Source organism: Rhinopithecus roxellana, chromosome 15, assembly GCF_007565055.1.
Source record: "Rhinopithecus roxellana isolate Shanxi Qingling chromosome 15, ASM756505v1, whole genome shotgun sequence".
NCBI lineage: Eukaryota > Metazoa > Chordata > Mammalia > Primates > Cercopithecidae > Rhinopithecus > Rhinopithecus roxellana.
In genome coordinates, this window is record NC_044563.1 from 9283859 (window position 1) to 9302677 (window position 18819).

Sequence of the window (18819 nt, forward strand, 5' to 3'; positions counted from 1 at the left end):
GGTGTCCCTTGTTCCTAGCTGGGCGAGCTGGGGGTGGGGGTCAGCAGGAGGGCCCTGGCCTGTCGCAGGCAGCGCGTGACTCCTAGGAGGGCTTAGCCGCTCATTAATCACCTAAGCGGGGCTCAGCATTCTTGAAATGCCGGCTGGGGCCAGGGAGGGGCCTGGGCGGGGGGCTCCCAGGGACCCCAGGGCTCTGGGGCTGGGAAGTGAGGACGGCTATTCTGACCGCTGAGCACCCACTAAGTGGCCAGCACTTCACACACCTCATCTCGTTTCATACTCAAAACAGCCCCATGAAGCCCTAGCTGTGCGTGTCCCCATTGCACGAATGAGGAGACTGAGGCTCAGAGAGTGCGTGTCAACTGCCCAAGGTCACTCAGCAGGGAGTGGCTGAGCCAGGATTTGTTCCTGGACCTGTCTGAGCTCAACAGAAGAGGGCAGACCCCAGACTCAGGCTTCAGAGGCCTGTGGGAGGGGCCCTCCTGCCTCAGTGGGGCTGGCCAGCCCGGGTCAACTGTGTGGGTGGGGCTGTCCTCCATTATCGGGGTTGACGCATCTCCCACGTCAGCCCCCTTATCACCCCGCCCTCTGGCTCCCCCCACAAGGTGACCCTGGGAGGGGAAAGGCCAGCACCTCCCCCGTCCTCCCTCATGATGCCCAAGAGCCCTGGCTGCCTTTCCTCTAGGGGCCCCTCCCCTTGGTGGGGCCGGGGCCAGCACAGAGGGCCCAGGAGAGGGCAGCAGGCAGAGGAGTGGAGCTCTGGCGGCCATCATTCCCTGCTGGGAGACCGGGGCAAGCCCTTCCCTCTCTAGGCTTCTGCCTTCTCTGGAAAAAGGGGGCTAAGTTCCCCAGCCCATGGGTGCAGGGAGCTCTCCTGATTCTGATCCCCACTCCCCGCTGCAGCCAGGACCTGGGTGCAGGAGGCTCCCACAGCCCTGTGGGCCCCCAGGATATACGGTCCCACTCAGTCAGGCCTTGTGCTCCTGCGTGCCTGGAGCTAGGCCATCTGGAACTGACCCCTGGAGGACAGGGCAGGACAGTGCCTGTTGGGTCCGAGCCATCCCATCGAGGGCAGTGGGCACCCATGGGGCTCTCAACTCAGTAAGCACCTCATTTGTGCCTCACAGCACCCCATAAGACAGAGGGACAGTGACCCCATTTGACAGATGAGCGGAAAGGACTTGCTCCCTGTCACACAGCTAGAAAGGGGCGTGGCAGGATCGGCCTCTCTGTACCCAGATCCATGCCCTGGGCCCCTCTCCTCTGAGACTCAAGGGGGCCTTGTGCTGGGGCGGGAGTCATTATCAGCGCTTCCTGGAGGGTGCCAGGCAGTGGAGGTGAGAGCTGGCCCCCACATGGATACTTGGGTGGAAAGGAGCAGGGGCATCTGTTTTGGATGGCCAGCCTGGGCAGGGATGGAGGGCTGGTCCTGGATGCCCAGGGTCTGCAGGGAGCTGGGCCCCTTCCCTAGCCCACCTCTCCTGCCCTGCAGGCCACGACATCAACGGTGCCCTGGAGCCCTCCAACATAGACACCAGCATCCTGGAGGAGTACATCAGCAAGGAGGATGCCTCCGACCTGTAAGTGGCCCCCTTGCCTGCCCTGCACCTGCCCAGCCCCCAGCCCTTTGTCTCTCTTCTGTCACCAGGGAGGTCTGAGGGCCGGACCTGGGGTCTCCCGTGGTCCCACCTGTGGTCCCACCTCTGAAAGCTGCTCCTCGTCCTTTCCCAGCCACTGACTCCTCCGAAATCTCCAGAGTTCCCTGCGGGGAGGGGGCGGCTACTTCCCTGCTGGGGCCGGGGTCCTGGCTGGAGCTGAGCTGCTCCCCTTCCCTGCAGCTGCTTCCCTGACATCTCTGCTCCAGCCAGCTCGGCCTCCTACTCTCACGGGCAGCCTGCGATGCCCGGCTCCAGCGGGGTTCACCACCTGAGCCCCCCTGGGGGTGGACCCTCCCCGGGACGCCATGGTCCCCTCCCACCCCCGAGCTACGGCCCCCCGCTGAACTGCAACAACAACAACGGCATGGGCGCTGCCCCCAAGCCCTTCCCCGGGGGCACCGGGCCCCCCATCAAGGCCGAGCCCAAGGCTCCCTATGCCCCAGGGTGAGTGAGGGCAGGGAGTAGGGGGATACAGAGGCATAGGTGCAGGCAGGGAGCAGGGCTGTGGCCATGGCCTGGGAGGTCCTGGACACTGGCCTGGCATGGGATGGGTTGGGTGACCGGCTGTGTGTGGGCAGGTGAGGGAAGGGAGGTTGGGTCCAGGCCGAGGGGGGACTTCTGGGCTTTGTTCTGAGGCAGTGGGCAGCCACGAAACTTCTAAGCAGGGGAGTGATGAGGGCTGACGTAAGTGCTAGAAAAATCTCGGTGCTGTGTGGAGAGTGGACAGGAGGTGGCGGGACTGGAGGCTGTGACTGTTTACCTTCATGGGAACACCTGCATACCCGCGCACACATGCTGGGCCCACTCACTCACTCATGCATCCAGCTGACGTGTACTATGGCCACAGGAGTTGGACCATGGCTCAGATGTGGCACCTTAGTTCCCCCTACCAAAGCAAGCCTCATGGAGCCCAGAACCCAGGCCCTTCCCCCCATCTTTCTGAGGAGTCCACACCAGGGGTCTGACCCAGGGCTGAACCTTGGGACTGGCTTTGACCAAAGGTTCCAGGCAGCCACCTGCCCAGCCAGACGCCAGGGCAGCCCCCGGGGCACATGTTCACAGTGGGAGGCTGGGAGCGTGGGTCTGCAGGGGAGCTCAGGGCAAACATGGGCGCCCCTGTCTCTGGGTAGAAAAGCATGAAAACACTAGGTGCATGAACACTGTGTTAAGACAGCCTGGCTCCAACTTCAGCTTTCCCACTACCAGCCATCTGCTTCACTAACCCATGGCCTCAGTTTCTTCTGCAAAGTGAGCCCTCAAATGCTTACCCCTCAAGATCATCGTGGGAAGCAAGCAAGGGCACAGAGGAAGCCCTGGGTGCATGGTGGCCATGGACACATGGCCGGCCGTGCTTCCTGAGCTCCTTGGCTTCTGTGGGGAAGGGAGTGGAGGCCAGGCTTGGGGTGCCAGGGGTGAACCTTTGCTGCAGAAGGCAAACTGTTTGCTTGAGACGGTGAGGCTGTAGGGGGCAGAGGGAGAAGAACTAACATTTGGTGAGCGCCTGCTGGTACCCACTGCTGTATCACGTGCCTATGGTTGTGTGAACTCATCAGCCTTCCCGGGTATCCAGCTCCTGGGAGACCCCACAAGGAGCCCTGACCGCTGCTCCTGTCAGGATTTTAATGGCATACTGAGGCTCAGAGAGGGAAAGCGGCTTGTCCAGAGCCACACAGGGACTCTGTGGCCAGGGCCACTCTAGGGAGGGACCCAGGGCCAGACCTGGGTCTAGGTGATAAACAAGAGAGACATGAGGCTGGGCGTGGTGGCACACACCTGTAATCCCAGCACTTTGGAAGGCAGATTGCTTGAGCCCAGGAGTTCAAGACCAGCCTGCAACATGATGAAACCCCATCTCTACAAAAATTACAAAAATTATCTGGGTGTGGTGGCATGTGCCTGTAGTCCCAGTTACTCCTGAGACTGAGGTGAGAGAATAGTTTGAGCCAGTGAGGTCGAGGCTACAGTGAGCTGTGATCTCGCCACTGCTGGGGACAGAGTAAGACCCTGTCTCAAAAAAAAAAAAAAAAAAAAAAAAGGCCGAGCACAGTGGCTCATGCCTATAATCCCAGCACTTTGGGAGGCCGAGGCAGGCGCATCACCTGAGGTCAAGAGTTCGAGACCAGCCTCAACATGGAGAAACCCCGCCTCTACTAAAAATACAAAATGAGATCCAGGTGTGGTGATGCATGCCTGTAATCCCAGCTACTTCAGAGGCTAAGGCAGGAGAATTGCTTGAACCTGGGAGGCGGAGGTTGCAGTGAGCCGAGATGGCACCATTGCACTCTAGCCTGGGCAAAAAGAGCGAAAGTCCGTCTCAAAAAAAAAAAAAAAAAAAAGGGCTGGGCACGGTGGCTCACGCATTCCAGCACTTTGGGAGGCTGAGGTGGGCAGATCACTTGAGGCCTGGAGTTCGAGACTGGCCTGGGCAACATGGCGAAACACAGTCTGTGTTAAAAATATAAAAATTAGCCGAGTGTGATGGTGCATGCCTATAATCCCAGCTACTCGGGAGGCTGAGGCACAAGGATCGCTTGAACCCGGGAGGTGGAAGTTGCAGTGAGCAGTGATTGCATCACTGGACTCCAGCCTGGGCGACAGAGCGAGACTCTTTCTCAAAAAAAAAAAAAAAAAAAAAAATACAGACACACGGCTCTGCAGTGGATCCTGAAGCCTAACTGGGTATTCACCAATACATCCCCAAGTAGAGTAATAATCAGATGCCAGAGGAACTTAAGAAGAGAGACACAAGGTGCTGTGGACTTGGGGCATGGGACTGCAGGGACTGCAGGGTGTGAAAGCCCTTCACACATTACAGAAGTCCCGGGCATTGCCAGGGAAGTGCAGGATGGAGTGGCAGCGCAGGGCGCCTGAGGCTGTGGCAAGGAGTATGGGTTTGAGTCCCATCCATGTTTTTGTATCATTCACACAAAACCTGCAGAGTCTGCCTTCTTGAATAGTTGTATAGGTCTCTACACGAGGCCCCGAAGGTGGGTGGGTGGCTGGCACAGGGTGCAGGGGGACTCTGGAACCAGTCCTGGGGCTGTGTCCACAACAGGGCCATAGCCTCTGGCAGTTCCCTGGGCATGGGAATGGGGAGTTGCTCCAGATGTGGGGACCAGGGATGGCCAAAGAGCTGGATCCCATATGGCCACAGACTCCCACTTGCTGGGCGAGCTCAGGGTTCACACAGGACGTGTTGACCTCTTAGGTTGAGTTTGTTCTTTTTCCTGAACACTGATAAAGTGAAACCTGCAAGAAAAAAATAAACCCAGGCCCGGTGGTGCTGGCTCTCTTCCCAGTTCACACCTGCCTCTGGTGGGGCAGCCCCCCGCGACCTGCTGAGTGCCCCAAGGCCCAGCCCCCTAGGGCCCTGCGTTTCCAGGAAGCTGTGGGGCTTCAGTGGGTGCAGGAAGAGAGAAGAAGGCCTGGCCCTCGGTCTGGGGCGGGAGTCTTTGAGTCCCTGTGCCATCATCAAGGACACTAGTAACTGCCCCCCAAGTGCCTTGTAGGTCTAAGGGGATCCTGGGCAGCCCCCTACCCACAATTCAGCCCCAGGCCCTGCCAGGCACCCCTATGTGGGTGATGCAGAGAAATGCCCCTAAGGGTGGATGTGAGGAAACCTCAGTGTCCCCAGCTTCTGGGGGGCTCTGGGACCCTACCATGCAGAGGAGCTGCCCAGCTGGAAGGCGGGGGCTCAGCTGCTCACCCCCCGGCCCCTTCCCCTGGCTCTCACAGCACACTACCGGACTCTCCCCCAGACTCGGGCTCCGAGGCCTACTCCCCCCAGCAGGTGAATGGTGAGTCCAGCGGGCACCGCCCTCCTGCTCCAGGGTTTGGGCAAGTGGTTGGGGCGGCCTTATCAGGGAGGTAGGGGAGGAGGGAGGGGGCCAGCGGCTGCACAACGGGCCGAGATTATCGCTGGTCAAATACTCCCTGGCGCTTGGCTATTGTTTCCCCACGGGCGGTGGGGAGCCTGGCCCTGCCTCTGAGCAAGTATCCCCGCGGTGATGCCACCCGCCTGGCCGCCTGCGCCATCATGGACGCACCCTTCAGCGGTAAGTGGGTGGCTGGGGAAGGCCGTGGCCGTGGGTGCAGCCTGGGCGCAGGCTTCCCAGGCCGGGCCCACCTCACCTTAGAGGGTGCTCAGGGGTGCCCCGGCCCCCAGGTGGCCAGGAGCAGAACCACCACGGGAGCAGGCTCCCCGCAGTCCGGATTGGGGTCAAGAGTTCTGTTTATCTTACCAAAAACATCCCTGGAATGCCTCCTGGGGAACAAAGGGAGCTGGGGCCTCCCCGCTCAGGCCGGGGGGCTGGCCCCTGAGAGCCCAGAAGAGGGGCTGCCTGCCGGAGGGAGGAGCACCGGGCAAACCTGGGCTGGGGGTCTCTGGAGACTCCTTCCTGAGGCCCAGAGAAGGAGCAGGCCTCAGAGGAAATGGGGACGGAGGGGGACCTTTAGATTGGACTTGGATCCTCCTGGCCCAGCCTGGGGGCAGGAGGTGGCTAGGATGGGGTGAAGGGCTGCCTCTCCTTGGGCAGGGTTGTGCCTCCCTGCTCAGGCCTCTAGTAGGTGACTGACCAATGGCCCTTCCACCTAGGGTAGGTGGGGGACAGTCCCCGGGCTTGGCTCAGGACGGAGTGGAAGCAGGAGACTCTGCCTTGGGGAGGACGGTGCGGTTGGTCTCAGATGTCTGCTCCCCCATTTCTCCTGCAGAACCCCATCTCCTGCGCACGATAACCCCTGAGACGTTGTGCCACGTGGGAGTCCCCTCCCGCCTGGAGCATCCGCCCCCACCTCCAGCCCACTTGCCAGGCCCCCCGCCACCCCCCCCACCTCCACCTCACTACCCTGTCCTGCAGCGGGACCTGTACATGAAGGCCGAGCCTCCGGTTCCCCCCTACGCTGCCATGGGGCAGGGGCTGGTGCCCACTGATCTCCACCACACCCAGCAGTCCCAGATGCTGCACCAGCTCCTGCAGCAGCATGGAGCTGAGTAAGACGTGGGCGGCTGGCTCCCTGGGGTGGGAAGGTGGGGTGCAGGAACCAGGGTGGGCAGGGCGGCGGGCAGGCCAGAGAGGGAGGTAGGGACCGGGATGTGCCCAGGGAGGGCAGAAGGCTCTGCAGGGCAGATGGGGGTCAACATATTTACACACGTTTGCCCAGCAATACCTTGAGGAGTTTACAGCCATGGCTAATTGCTCACAACTACCTTATCTGGTAGGCACAGGTAGGTAAACTGAGGTTCTGATGGGGGAAACGTCCCGCCCAGATCATAAACCAGGACTGGGCCCGGGGCTGTGCTCTTACCCACACCCCAGTGATTTTGCAGCTGTCTCATGGAACCCTCAGGTTTCTGAGGAGTCTTCTTCCTAGACCCAAGCTCAAGCCCCGCACTCTGACTCAACCTGCACGGTTGTCTTTTCATCTGTTTTACACATGGAGATTCCATGAAAGGTTTAGTTCAAAGGAAGGTTCTGCTGTCAAAGCATTTTGTAAACCAGAAGAGGAAGGAGTGCTGTGCAGTCCCCTTTAAATTCCCTGCCCCAGGAAGCTCCCCTTCCCTGGCTTTTGTCGCCCAGGCCCTCTGTGGCTTGTTTCTGATCACGGGGTCTGCTGTCCGTAGAGCCCCTACTATAAAGGGTGACCTTGAGTGTGACACTGCAGGCAGAGACAAACCCATTCATTCCTCAAGCGATTGCTGTGATTCTGTGAGCCAGCCCAGTTGCTGGGCATGATGGAGACACCAAGTCAGGTGTGGCTCCTGGCCACAGTCTGGGGGAAGCAAAGAGTGGTGGAAGCAGAAAATGACAGTACAGAGCAATGGGGAGTAGGAGGAGGCAAAGCCTGAGGGCTTCCTGCAGGAGGTGTCCTCTGGGAGGGGCATATCCTGGCCCAAACAGGCTAGAGAGAGGAGAGAGGTGGATACTACCCAGTGGGAGGGGCTCAGGGAAAGCCAGCCCCCATGGTGCACACTTCTGTCCCCCCAGGCTCCCCACACACCCCTCCAAGAAGAGGAAGCACTCCGAATCCCCCCCCAGCACCCTCAATGCCCAGATGCTGAATGGAATGATCAAACAGGAGCCCGGGACGGTGACAGCCCTGCCTCTGCACCCCACTCGAGCCCCATCCCCACCCTGGCCTCCCCAGGGTCCGCTCTCCCCGGGCCCTGGTTCTTTGCCTCTCAGCATTGCCCGTGTCCAGACACCGCCTTGGCACCCGCCAGGTGCCCCCTCCCCAGGTACATGGCTGGCCAGCCCTTCAAGGTGGGGTGTGGGGCCCAATGTGCAGGGCCCACATGGGCATTCCCTCCCTCCAGGCCTCCTGCAGGACAGTGACAGCCTCAGTGGCTCCTACCTGGACCCCAACTACCAGTCCATCAAGTGGCAGCCCCATCAGCAGAACAAGTGGGCGACCCTGTATGACGCTAACTACAAGGAGCTGTGAGTGCCTCGCGATATTCCCCACTCCTCCAGCCCACCCCATCTTGGGACGCCCCAGCCCAGGACCCCATCAAGGTCCTAGAGCAGGGCCTGGGAGCACTCATTTCACAGAAGAGCAAACAGGCTCAGGGAAGAGCCAGGACTGGCACTCAGGGCTCCTGACTCCTAGGCCAGCCCCAGGCCTCCCTGAGAAGGTGATAATTGCAAGGGAGGAGCAGCTGGGAACCAAGTCAGGGAGAAGTGGGCAGATGGGTGCTTTTTCCCGGCTCCTCCTTCCCCGCCTCCTCCCCCTGCATTCCAGGAAGGTAGCCGGAAGCTGAGCCCCAGCGGGACCCTCCCGGCAGCCCCTCCCTAGAGGGAGGGAGGAGGGGCTGGGGAGGATCAGGTCAGAGGCTGCCCGAGCATTCCTAGTGCCCCCTCAACACCAGAGGGCTCCATCTTTCCAGGCCCCAGGCCGGGAGCCCTGTAGGGACCACTCCCGTGGCTCCCCCAGAAGGCCAGTGGGCCAGTGACAGGGTAACTGTGGATATGGCCAGGCCTGGGCCAGCAGATTAGAACAGCTGCATGGAGTTGGGTGCTCCAGGCTTTGGGGGAATTCTTAGCCAGCAGCCCCAGGGCTGGGGGCGTCTGGCTGCTGGGTGGCTGGAGGGTCCCGTGAAGTCCTGCCAGGTGGGGGTGCAGTCGTATGGCACTCCAGCCTCTCTGACATGGGGAGGAAGCCCCCTACTCTTACCCCCATACTCTTTGGGCTACCCTTGCCACCCCAGGCCCTAAGGCCAGGAAGCTTGGCAGCTGCAGCCCCGGAAGTGGCCCAGGCACTTCCTGGGTGCTTTGCTAGGTCAGGCAGGTGAGTGGAGCTCCGGGAGGGAAGAGGTGGTGAGCCCAGGCCTTTGGCAACACTGGCCAGGCCCAGAGGCCTCTTCCCACAAGTTTGGAAGCATTCTCCCTGCCCAGCTTCCTCCGGGCTGGCACTGGGCATTCCTGTGACCACTCTTGTGCCTGGGGACCTGAGTGAGGGTGCGCTAAGCCACAGGCCAACAGTTGCTTTTTTTTTTTTGAGATGGGGTCTTGCTCTGTTGCCCAGGCTGGAGTGCAGTGGCGTGATCTCGGCTTATTGCAACCTCCGCCTCCTGGGCTCAAGAGATTTTCCTGCCTCAGCCTCCCGAGTAGCTGGGATTACAGGCGGCTAATTTTTGTATTTTTAGTAGAGGCGGGGTTTCACCATGTTGGCCAGGCTGGTCTCGAACTCCTGACCTAGTGATCTGCCTGCTTCGGCCTCCCAAAGTGCTGGGATTATAGGCGTGAGCCACCGAGCCTGGCCCAGTTGCTCTTTTTACTGTCAACTAGAGGCGTCCCAAAGGGGCCAAACATGGGACACTAAACCCAACAACAGATGGGCAAACTGAGGCTGAGTCTGAGGGAGAGTCCAGGAGTGCCCCTTCCCTCCCCGGGCAGATGGAGGGAGTAGGAATGAGGAGGGAGTGGGAATGAGGGTGTCTGGGGACTTGAGCAAGCCGGTGGGCAGGGGCTGGGTCTGCAGCAGAGCAGGCGCCTGGTTCCACCGTTTCCAGGGCAACTAGCTGTCAGGCTCCGTGAGGCTCTGCAGACACAGTCCCTCTCGGGTGAGTGAGGGGGCTTCAGGCAGCCTTCTGGGAAGGAGCCAAGTGTGGAGAGGGCAGTTAAGCCCTCCCTGGCTCAGGAGTTCCCTCCCATCTGGTGGGCCTCAGGGTCTGGCCCTGCTTCCCCCATCACCAGGACAGGGCAGTGGCCTGAGGCATGGGGTAGAGGAGAGAATGTTGTCTAAGGAGTTTGCAACCCTGTACCAGAATCCTTTCCGGGACTCAGTTTCCATTTCTCAGGAGTGGGGGCAGCTGCAATGGTGGTTTGAGGATGCAGGGGTGTGAGGTGGGAAGTGGTTTTGCAACCTAGCAGGTGGGAGGAACCGATGTTCCAGGCCCGGCTCTGGGGCCTCAGGGGAGTGCCCTTACCTGTTCCCAGACCCATGCTCACCTACCGTGTGGACGCGGACAAGGGCTTCAACTTTTCGGTGGGCGATGATGCCTTTGTGTGCCAGAAGAAGAACCACTTCCAGGTGACGGTGTACATCGGCATGCTGGGCGAGCCCAAGTACGTCAAGACGCCTGAGGGCCTCAAGCCCCTCGACTGCTTCTATCTGAAGCTGCATGGAGTGAAGGCAAGTTTGGGGCTCGGCAAGGAAGGGAGGGCAGGAGGGCCCTTTGGGGGGCACTGAAAGACCCCAGAAAAAGCAAGGGTTGGCTGGGTGCTATGGCTCGCGCCTGTAATCCCAGCACTTTGGGAGGCGGGCAGATCACTTGAGGTCAGGAGTTCAAGACCAGCCTGGCCAACATGGTGAAACCCTATCTCTGTTAAAAATACAAAAATTAGCCGGGCGTGGTGGTGCGGGCCTGTAATCTCAGCTACTCGGGAGGCTGAGGCAGGCAGGAAAATCGTTTGAACCCAGGAGGCGGAGGTTGTAGGGTGCTGAGATCGTGCCACTGCACTCCAGCCTGGCAACAGAGTGAGACTTCATCTCAAAAAAAGAAAAAAAGCAAGCATGTGTGCGAATGTGTGTGTGTGTATGTGTGTGTAAACTAGATCCTGCCCTGCCACCGCTGCCCCACCCTCCCACCTTTTCTCCCTGTGCCTGCCCCTCAGCCTGCCTCCCTCTCGCCCTGCGCCTGCCTCTTAAACACTGGGTTCCTGAGCCTGCCTCCCTCTCGTTGGGCTCCTCAACCTGCCTTCCTGCCTCCCTGCCTCCCTTTCGCCCTGTGCCTGCCCCTTAAACGTTAGGCTTCTCAGCCTGCTTCCCTCTCACTGGGCTCCTTAGCCTGCCTCCCTGCCTCCCTGCCTCTCTGCCTCCCTCTCGCCCCGTTTCCTGCTCCAGCCTGTGATTCCCAAGTCTGCAACCCTAGTCAAGACCCATCTCCTGAGCCCTCTACCAGGTGCCTCAGCTCCAGGTCCCAAACTAAACTCCTTGCACACTTGCCTCCCACCCTGGGCTCCCCTCTCAGGGAATGGGGCGCAGGGCCTTGGTTACCCGAGCCACAAATCTGGGTCAGGGCCCTCTTTCCCCTCTCATCATGCATCTGGCCCTGCTATTGCCCTGGAAGATCCCTGTACCTGGTCCGGTCCTTGCCTCTTTCCTGTCCATCCCCTGGTCTGGGTTACCTCCCTTCCTTGTCAGAATGTCCATGACAGTTGGGACCCCCAACTCCTGGCCCACTTGAGACTCAGGCGGCCACAGCACTCCCTATCCTTCCAAGGCCCCCACTGTCTTCCTATCAAAGCCCCGGCTTCCAAGCTGCACCACGGGGGCCTTGGGGGCCCTGCCCTCCAATCCAGCTCTGCCATGTGTGGTACCCCAAACCTCTCGTGCCCATCACAGCCCCTGCCCTCCAACCTGCAGCTCCCTTTGCCTTGGATGTCCTTCCCAACACGCATCCTTCCTCTCCGGGCAGACTCCATGCTGGTCCTCTCCCCAGGGCCCCTCCTCTGAGGCCTATTGGGAGGCACCACAGCACAACCCCAGTAGTGGCTGATTTTGAGTCTATGAGCTCCCTGGGGACATGGCTGGGTCTGTCGATTTCGGTGTCATAAGTGAGCCAGGCATGGCACCTTGGCATGGCTCTGCCAGTGCACATGGAGGAGTAGAGGAGACGTGGGTATGGAGAGGATCTGGGGAGTGAGTGGGCCTGGGTGCAAGTGGATGGGCTTGGAGGCTGCTGTGAGGTGTGTGGGTATGGACGTGAGGGAGGGTGGGGCTGTGAGTGTGTGTGTGTGTGTGCGCGCACACATGCAGAGGTGGGGGGAGTGTGTGGGTGTGGAATGGGGGTGTGGGTGTTTGGGGAGTGACTGTGCATGCGCAGCTGTGCAGAAGTTGGGGGAGTGCTATGCTGTGAGGGGGTGAGGAGGGTGTGGGTGTGAAGTAGGGTGTGAGGGGATGTGACCATGCAGAAGGCATCTGAGCTTGTGGGAAACACGGCTGAGGGCTGGGTGCTGCCCTGTTTCCTGGTGAGCTCTAGCTGGGCCAGGCCTGGCTGAGAGTGGGCAGCAGGGCAGGACCACCTGGGTAACCCCATCCTGAGATGCCACTGGCTTCACTCCCCACAGCTGGAGGCCCTGAACCAGTCCATTAACATCGAGCAGTCCCAGTCAGACCGGAGCAAGCGGCCCTTCAACCCGGTCACGTGAGTGTTTGACCCTGTTGGGGGTGGTACCTAGAAGGACCCACACTAAAGCTGGCTTGGGAATGGAGGAGCCAGGGAGGCACCCAGGGTGTCCGCCTTGCCTACATTGCTAGCCTGGGTGCCCCTGAGCGGCGTGGCTCTTGCAGCCTCCCTCCCTGCCCCCTGAGCACCCTGCCTCTCCTCTGCAGGGTCAATCTGCCCCCTGAGCACCCTGCCTCTCCTCTGCAGGGTCAATCTGCCCCCTGAGCACCCTGCCTCTCCTCTGCAGGGTCAATCTGCCCCCTGAGCAGGTCACGAAGGTGACTGTGGGGCGGCTGCACTTCAGCGAGACCACCGCTAACAACATGCGTAAGAAGGGCAAGCCCAACCCTGACCAGAGGTGAGCAGGTGGGAGCCTGCCCCTGAGCCCCTCCATTTCTGAGGCAGGAAGACACCGCCCTGTGTGGCACGCCAGTCACACAGTCCTACAGGCTGAGCCATTGCACAGATGAGAGACCTGAGATTTAGAGCCCTTCATTGACTTAAGGGTGGGAAGAGCAGAAGCCTGGCTTCTGTGTTGAGAAACAGCCCTGGCTTCGTGCTGTGGGCCCTGGGGAATTTCTGCCCCCTGGCGGAGGCTCAGGTTCCTCCTCTGTAGGATGCGGAGAGATGAACATGCATCTGGCCAGGGAAAGGGTGGCTCTGGGGAGGGGGCAGGCCCTGAGTACTTCTGAGACCCCTGTGTGTCCCAGGTACTTCATGCTGGTGGTGGCCCTCCAGGCCCACGCACAGAACCAGAACTACACGCTGGCTGCCCAGATCTCAGAGCGCATCATTGTGCGGGTGAGGGCCACCTCCTCCCAGGGCATAGACAGCCCTCTCTAGGGCTGGGAGAAACAGCAAGCAGAAGTACCCGGGTCCTGAGAGTCAAGAGTGGGCATGCTCATCCTGCTAGGCACTGGCTGTGTGCCCTTGGGCAAGGCTCCCACCCTCTCTGGGCTGCAGGGTCTTCACAGTAAAGCAGGGAGGTGGACAAAGACCTGGTAGCTTCTGGGATCCCACAAGTGACAAAAAGTTGTCACAATGGGAGGGACAGTTCAAGTTGGGCTTGGTGCAGTGAGAAGCCCTGGCTGGAAGGGGAGGGGCTGCTGTGGAGTTTCCCCTGCTCCCAGGGCCCTGCAGGTCCCCTCCCTATCCCCCAGGACTGATCCAGCCCTAACTCGCGGTAGGCCTCCAACCCAGGCCAGTTCGAGAGCGACAGCGATGTGTTGTGGCAGCGGGCACAGGTGCCCGACACCGTCTTCCACCACGGCCGCGTGGGCATCAACACAGACCGGCCGGACGAGGCGCTGGTTGTGCACGGGAATGTCAAGGTCATGGGCTCGCTTATGCACCCCTCCGACCTGCGAGCCAAAGAACACGTGCAGGAGGTGGGGACGGGGCTGTGGGGGCCGGGCGGGGCTAGAGGCTGCGGTGGGTCGCGGGGGCGGGGCTCCTGGGGAGGGGGCGTGACCGCGCGGAAAGGCGGGGCTGCCGGGGAAGGAAGGGAGGGAGGCTGGCCTCGAATCCCGATCTAACGACTCCAGTAGTGGGATCTCCTTTCCACACTGCAGCCTCCAGGTTGCCGCCCTCCTGGGCTCCGGGGTCTGCTCCAGGACCGCCGCAGGAGGGGAGGGGTTCATTCCCGGGCCTGGCTCCCCGCAGGTGGACACCACCGAGCAATTGAAGAGGATCTCGCGCATGCGGCTGGTGCACTACAGATACAAGCCCGAGTTCGCCGTCAGCGCGGGCATCGAGGCCACTGTGCCAGAGACAGGTAGGGACCGGGCTGGCGCGGACTGGGGTCCGGGAACCCAGAAACCTCGGTCTCAGTGACCTCGCCCCCTGTCACCTGGAAATCCTACTCCCAGAAACCCCTCCTCTTGACTCCTGGAACTGCGCCCCTGGGAATCATGCCTTCTAGAAGTCCCTCCCCTCAGACCTTGGAAAATCGCACTTCTCCAGGTCCCCGGAACCTCCCCCCATTGTCAGTGGAAATCTGAGAATCCCGGCCTAGGGACCCTCGCCCTTCCCTAGATGAATCCTGCCTTTAACCTGCCGGAATACTACCCACTCCCCCTGGGATCCTTATCCCCAGGAATCTGCCCCACCCCAGCCCGGGAACCTTACATCTGAGCCCTGGAATTGCAATCCTGTGAACACTTGTTCCGGGATCCCCCTGCTCCAGGGCTCCTTGGAATCCAAATCTCTGGGTTCCAGAATGTTACCCTCTCCAATCCTGCCCTTTCCCACCCCCCACCCATCTTTGGCTTGTCCCCCACCTCCAGGTGTCATCGCTCAGGAGGTGAAGGAGATCTTGCCTGAGGCTGTGAAAGACACCGGAGACGTGGTCTTTGCCAATGGGAAAACCATAGAGAACTTCCTGGTGGTGAACAAGGTCTGTGGGTGGGGCAATGGGAAGGAGCCCAGAGGCAAGGGGGGAGCCAGCTGGGGGACACTTATCACCTCCATAGATACTGGGGAGGGGGCACTGCAGGAGCAACCTCAGCTCTCATGCTGCTTCCAGAGTGCCCTCTGCACCCCACAGGGAAGGGGTGAGTGTTCAAGGAGATGACTGGGTAGGGATTTGGCCCCTGGAGCCTGTGTGATCAAGGGCAAGAGAAACCCTGTGGAGGGCCATCGCCTTCCACCCCCAGTAAAATGAGGGCAGTAATAGAACTGCAAAGACATCCTCATATGGTTACCTGCACGCTGAAATACGTGATTTATTGTGAGGATGACTTTTGTCACCTGTCCTGAGTCTGGGCACCAAGGTGGCATGTAATGGGTCTCCACCCAAGGTGAATAGTGAAATGCTGACATGTGAGACAGCAGTCATCAGAGAGGGCAGATCTCGGGGCTGCAGACTTCAGGCTTAGGGGAGGAGAGCTCTGGCAGGGAGTGGGGAGGGCCATTCAGGCAGGTGGGACAGCCCAGGTGAAGGTGCAGAGGTGAGCGTGTTGCTTGGAGACAGGCACAGGAGCTGTGGGAGCCGAGGCTGGACTGGAGGGGCCCGCCCAGGTAGGGAGGCTTTGAGGGCCTCCCGGTGGCCAGGGACAGTGGCCGCCCCTCCTGCCCCCTGAGGTCTGGCAGTCTGGGGCTCCCGGGCCTGACTGGGCCCTCTGTGTTGGCCTATGGCCCATGGCAGGAGCGCATCTTCATGGAGAACGTGGGGGCTGTGAAGGAGTTGTGCAAGCTGACGGACAACCTGGAGACACGCATTGATGAGCTGGAGCGCTGGAGCCACAAGCTGGCCAAGCTGCGGCGGCTCGACAGCCTCAAATCCACCGGCAGCTCAGGCGCCTTCAGGTAGGGGTGCGGGGTGAGGGAAGGTGAGACCCTTCTTCCCAGGGACACCCCTGATCCTGGCCCTCTTGCTGCAGCCATGCAGGGAGCCAGTTCAGCCGGGCAGGCAGTGTCCCCCACAAGAAGAGGCCCCCTAAGGTGGCTAGCAAGGTAAGGGTGAGCAGGGATGGCAGGTGGGTTGGATGGGCAGTTCCCCATCCCTGTGGCCTCCCTTTCCGGGTTGCAGTTCTCCAGCCTCACTGCCTCTGGCGCTTCCCTCTCCTTGTGACTCTGTAGCCCTGCCAGCCCCCAGTTTCTCTTTCTTCTCCCTTTGCCCCCTGGGGGAATGGGGCACCCACTTAACCACCCACTCCCCCGCCCGACCTCCAGCAGAGCCCACTGCAGGCAGCCTCAACCTGGCCCTCTTTGCATTTGCACTTTTCCTCTTGGTCCTCAGTCATCGTCCGTGGTTCCGGACCAGGCCTGCATCAGCCAGCGCTTCCTGCAGGGAACCATCATTGCCCTGGTGGTGGTCATGGCCTTCAGGTGACTTGTCCCTTGGGCTCTCAGGGTGGCTGACTAGGGGAGTGGAGCTGCCCAGTGGAGTCACCTGCCCATGGGCTCAGGCCTAGGGGAAGAGGAGGATGTAGCTCGGGAGATCAGGCAGCTGAGGTCTCAGTGAGGTGGGCCTTTCTGCCTCCTCCCTCTGGGGTGACCCATTTTGCAGGCATCACCTGGGAGCCCAGCTTCAGGAGCAAGGACCACAGCCTTGTCCTAGAGAGAGGGCACTGGCTGGTGGCTCCAGCTCTAACGGTCACCCTTTTCTGTGGCTCCAGCGTGGTGTCCATGTCCACACTGTACGTGCTGAGCCTGCGCACAGAGGAGGACCTGGTAGACACTGACGGGTAGGTTCCTGGATGCCACGTCAAGCCTCCAGGCCAGGTGGGGCTTTGGTGGGCAGGCCCAGGTCAGAGAGCCATGAGACTGTCTTCTCTAAAGGAGTTCATCCTTAGCCTCTCAGCCTGCTGGGGTGCTGTGGGGGTCCAGGGAGAGCCTCCTTGGAGGGTGGGCAGCCTTTGCCAGTCCCTGCTGACACCGATGTTTGTGTCTGGCCTGTTTAGTGCCCCTCCAGGTAGCCGGGCCTGCCAGTCAGGGCTGTCTGAGGGGCTGGGGTTGGAACATGGGGTAGGCGGAAGGAGGGCCAGGGCAGGGCCTTGGGCTCTGTGAGCCCACTGTCACCCCCAGCTCCTGGGGCCACCTCTGACTGTGTCTTCTCTTCTCTTCCCCTTTGCCTGTCTCACCCTTTGCCTCTTTGCTGCCCCTTAGCTCTTTTGCCGTGTCCACTTCCTGTCTCCTGGCCCTGCTCCGGCCCCAGCCCCCTGGGGGGAGTGAGGCCTTGTGCCCATGGTACGTGCTGACCGGCACCCCTCTCCTCTGGCTCCTGCTGCCCCTCTTCCTGCCTCCCTCCCCTCCCTCTCTGCCTTCTCCTGCCCTCCTGCCTCTCCAGGACTGCCAGGCCCTCTCCCCTCAGGCTCTCCCAGCCCCTCTGAGCTCAGCCCATCCTTCCCCAGCAGGTCCAGCCAGAGCTTTGGGACCACACAGCTCCGACAGTCCCCCATAACCACTGGGCTACCAGGCATACAGCCCACTTTGCTGCTGGGTGCGTGTCTGGGCAGGTCTGGGGTGGGACGGGGAGGTTGCTATGTTCTCTCTTGGGGGCTCCTCCGGCTCACACAGCCTCTGGCCTCCTCAGTGACCACCAGCCTCACCAGCTCGGCCCCAGGTTCTGCCATCCGCACCCTGGACCTGTGTTCCAGCCACCCCTGCCCTGTCGTCTGCTGTTCCTCACCCACCACCAACCCTACCACTGGTCCTAGTCTTGGACCCAGCTTTAACCCTGGCCATGTTCTCAGCCCAAATCCCAGCCCCAGCACCAACCGTTCAGGTAAGGCTTTCTCTGGGCTGGGGCTTGGGGCGAGGGCTACCTGAGTAGAGAGAAAGGCCCAAATACTCATTGGTGGGAGGGTCTCCTGGAGCCCAGAAAGAGGCTCTGGACAATGACTGGGAAGTTCCCCTGAGAGGACCAAGAGACACATGGGGTTCACTCAGTCTTATGGAGCCCTAGAGACAGCTGGACAGGAAGCAGCCAGCTCCCTGCTTCTCAGCCTGTCCCTGGTTCTATCCACAGGCCCCAGCCAGATGGCCCTTCTGCCAGTCACCAACATCAGAGCCAAGTCCTGGGGTCTTTCAGCCAATGGCATTGGCCACTCCAAGCATCACAAGAGCCTGGAGCCTCTGGCCAGCCCTGCAGTCCCCTTCCCTGGGGGGCAGGGCAAAGCCAAGAACAGTCCCAGCCTTGGTTTCCATGGCCGGGCCCGCCGAGGGGCCCCCCAGTCCAGCGTGGGCCCTGCTCAGCCCACCTGGGCCCAGGGCCAGTCAGGTACTTGCTGCACCCCTGATAATACCCAGCCCAGCCTGGCAAGGCTCACTGGCCAGGGCCCACCTCAGCCCAGTCATGTGACTGTCTGGGTTCAGACTTGTCAGTCAATAGACGTTTGCTGAGCATAGAGTAAGGGTCAGGGATCAGGCCCGCAGCCTTACGTAGCTCATCTCATTTAGTCCTCACAGCACTGCTGCAAGAAAGGAATTGTTCCTATTGTTGAGCTGAAGAAATGGGATGGAGACTAAGGTGAAGTGACCTGCCCAGGGTTATACAGCCCCTCTGAGGCAGGGCTTATATTTGATCCCGAGTCTGATGCCTCCTTCACCATGCCAGCACCAGGAGGGTGCTATACCGGGTCTTGCCTATTATTTCCCAAACCTCGTATCTTTGGTTTTAACAAAGCTACAGAACCTTTTATTCAGTTTTCAAACTGGGTTCCTCTGAGGCACCCTGGGGGCTGCCCTGGGGGTTGAAGGGGAGGGTGGGAGGCTTCCTGGCTTCAACCAGGCAGCTCTGCTCTCACTAACTTTCATTTGATGGGCTTTGTGGCTTCAAGAAAAAGAAACCCTGGAAAATGTGGCTTACAGAGATGGAAATTCAAAGTGATGGGGGAACCCCATGGGGGAGATGTTTACGACACCCATTTACTGAGCTGCCTGCCACTCTGTGGCCGGCTCTGTACAGGGGACTGGGGGTGATGAAGACGGATACGCTCCTGTCCCCAAAGACCTCACAGAGATGAAAACACAGCAGTGTGATGAGGCTCTGAG

The 18819-nt window shown here is 60.5% G+C and overlaps 1 protein-coding gene across 3 annotated transcripts in view; it reads left to right on the forward strand.

The window, feature by feature from the left end:
- The window catches only part of MYRF (myelin regulatory factor), a 36634-nt gene that overhangs the window by 11951 nt on the left and 5864 nt on the right, over window positions 1–18819 (forward strand). For 2 of the 3 annotated variants that reach the window (XM_030918500.1, XM_010384927.2), the window contains exons 2-22: window positions 1493–1580; window positions 1839–2102; window positions 5394–5455; window positions 6369–6648; window positions 7643–7893; window positions 7972–8095; window positions 10094–10289; window positions 12227–12303; window positions 12572–12682; window positions 13035–13125; window positions 13512–13712; window positions 13987–14098; window positions 14610–14719; window positions 15470–15630; window positions 15705–15777; window positions 16064–16152; window positions 16443–16511; window positions 16933–17013; window positions 17181–17266; window positions 17360–17551; window positions 17795–18046. In XM_030918500.1, the coding sequence (XP_030774360.1) occupies window positions 1493–1580; window positions 1839–2102; window positions 5394–5455; window positions 6369–6648; window positions 7643–7893; window positions 7972–8095; window positions 10094–10289; window positions 12227–12303; window positions 12572–12682; window positions 13035–13125; window positions 13512–13712; window positions 13987–14098; window positions 14610–14719; window positions 15470–15630; window positions 15705–15777; window positions 16064–16152; window positions 16443–16511; window positions 16933–17013; window positions 17181–17266; window positions 17360–17551; window positions 17795–18046 (2970 nt within the window). Of the gene's footprint in view, window positions 1–1492; window positions 1581–1838; window positions 2103–5393; window positions 5456–6368; window positions 6649–7642; window positions 7894–7971; window positions 8096–10093; window positions 10290–12226; window positions 12304–12571; window positions 12683–13034; window positions 13126–13511; window positions 13713–13986; window positions 14099–14609; window positions 14720–15469; window positions 15631–15704; window positions 15778–16063; window positions 16153–16442; window positions 16512–16932; window positions 17014–17177; window positions 17267–17359; window positions 17552–17794; window positions 18047–18819 lie in introns of all 3 variants that reach the window. The other variant, XM_030918501.1, reaches the window with a different exon arrangement.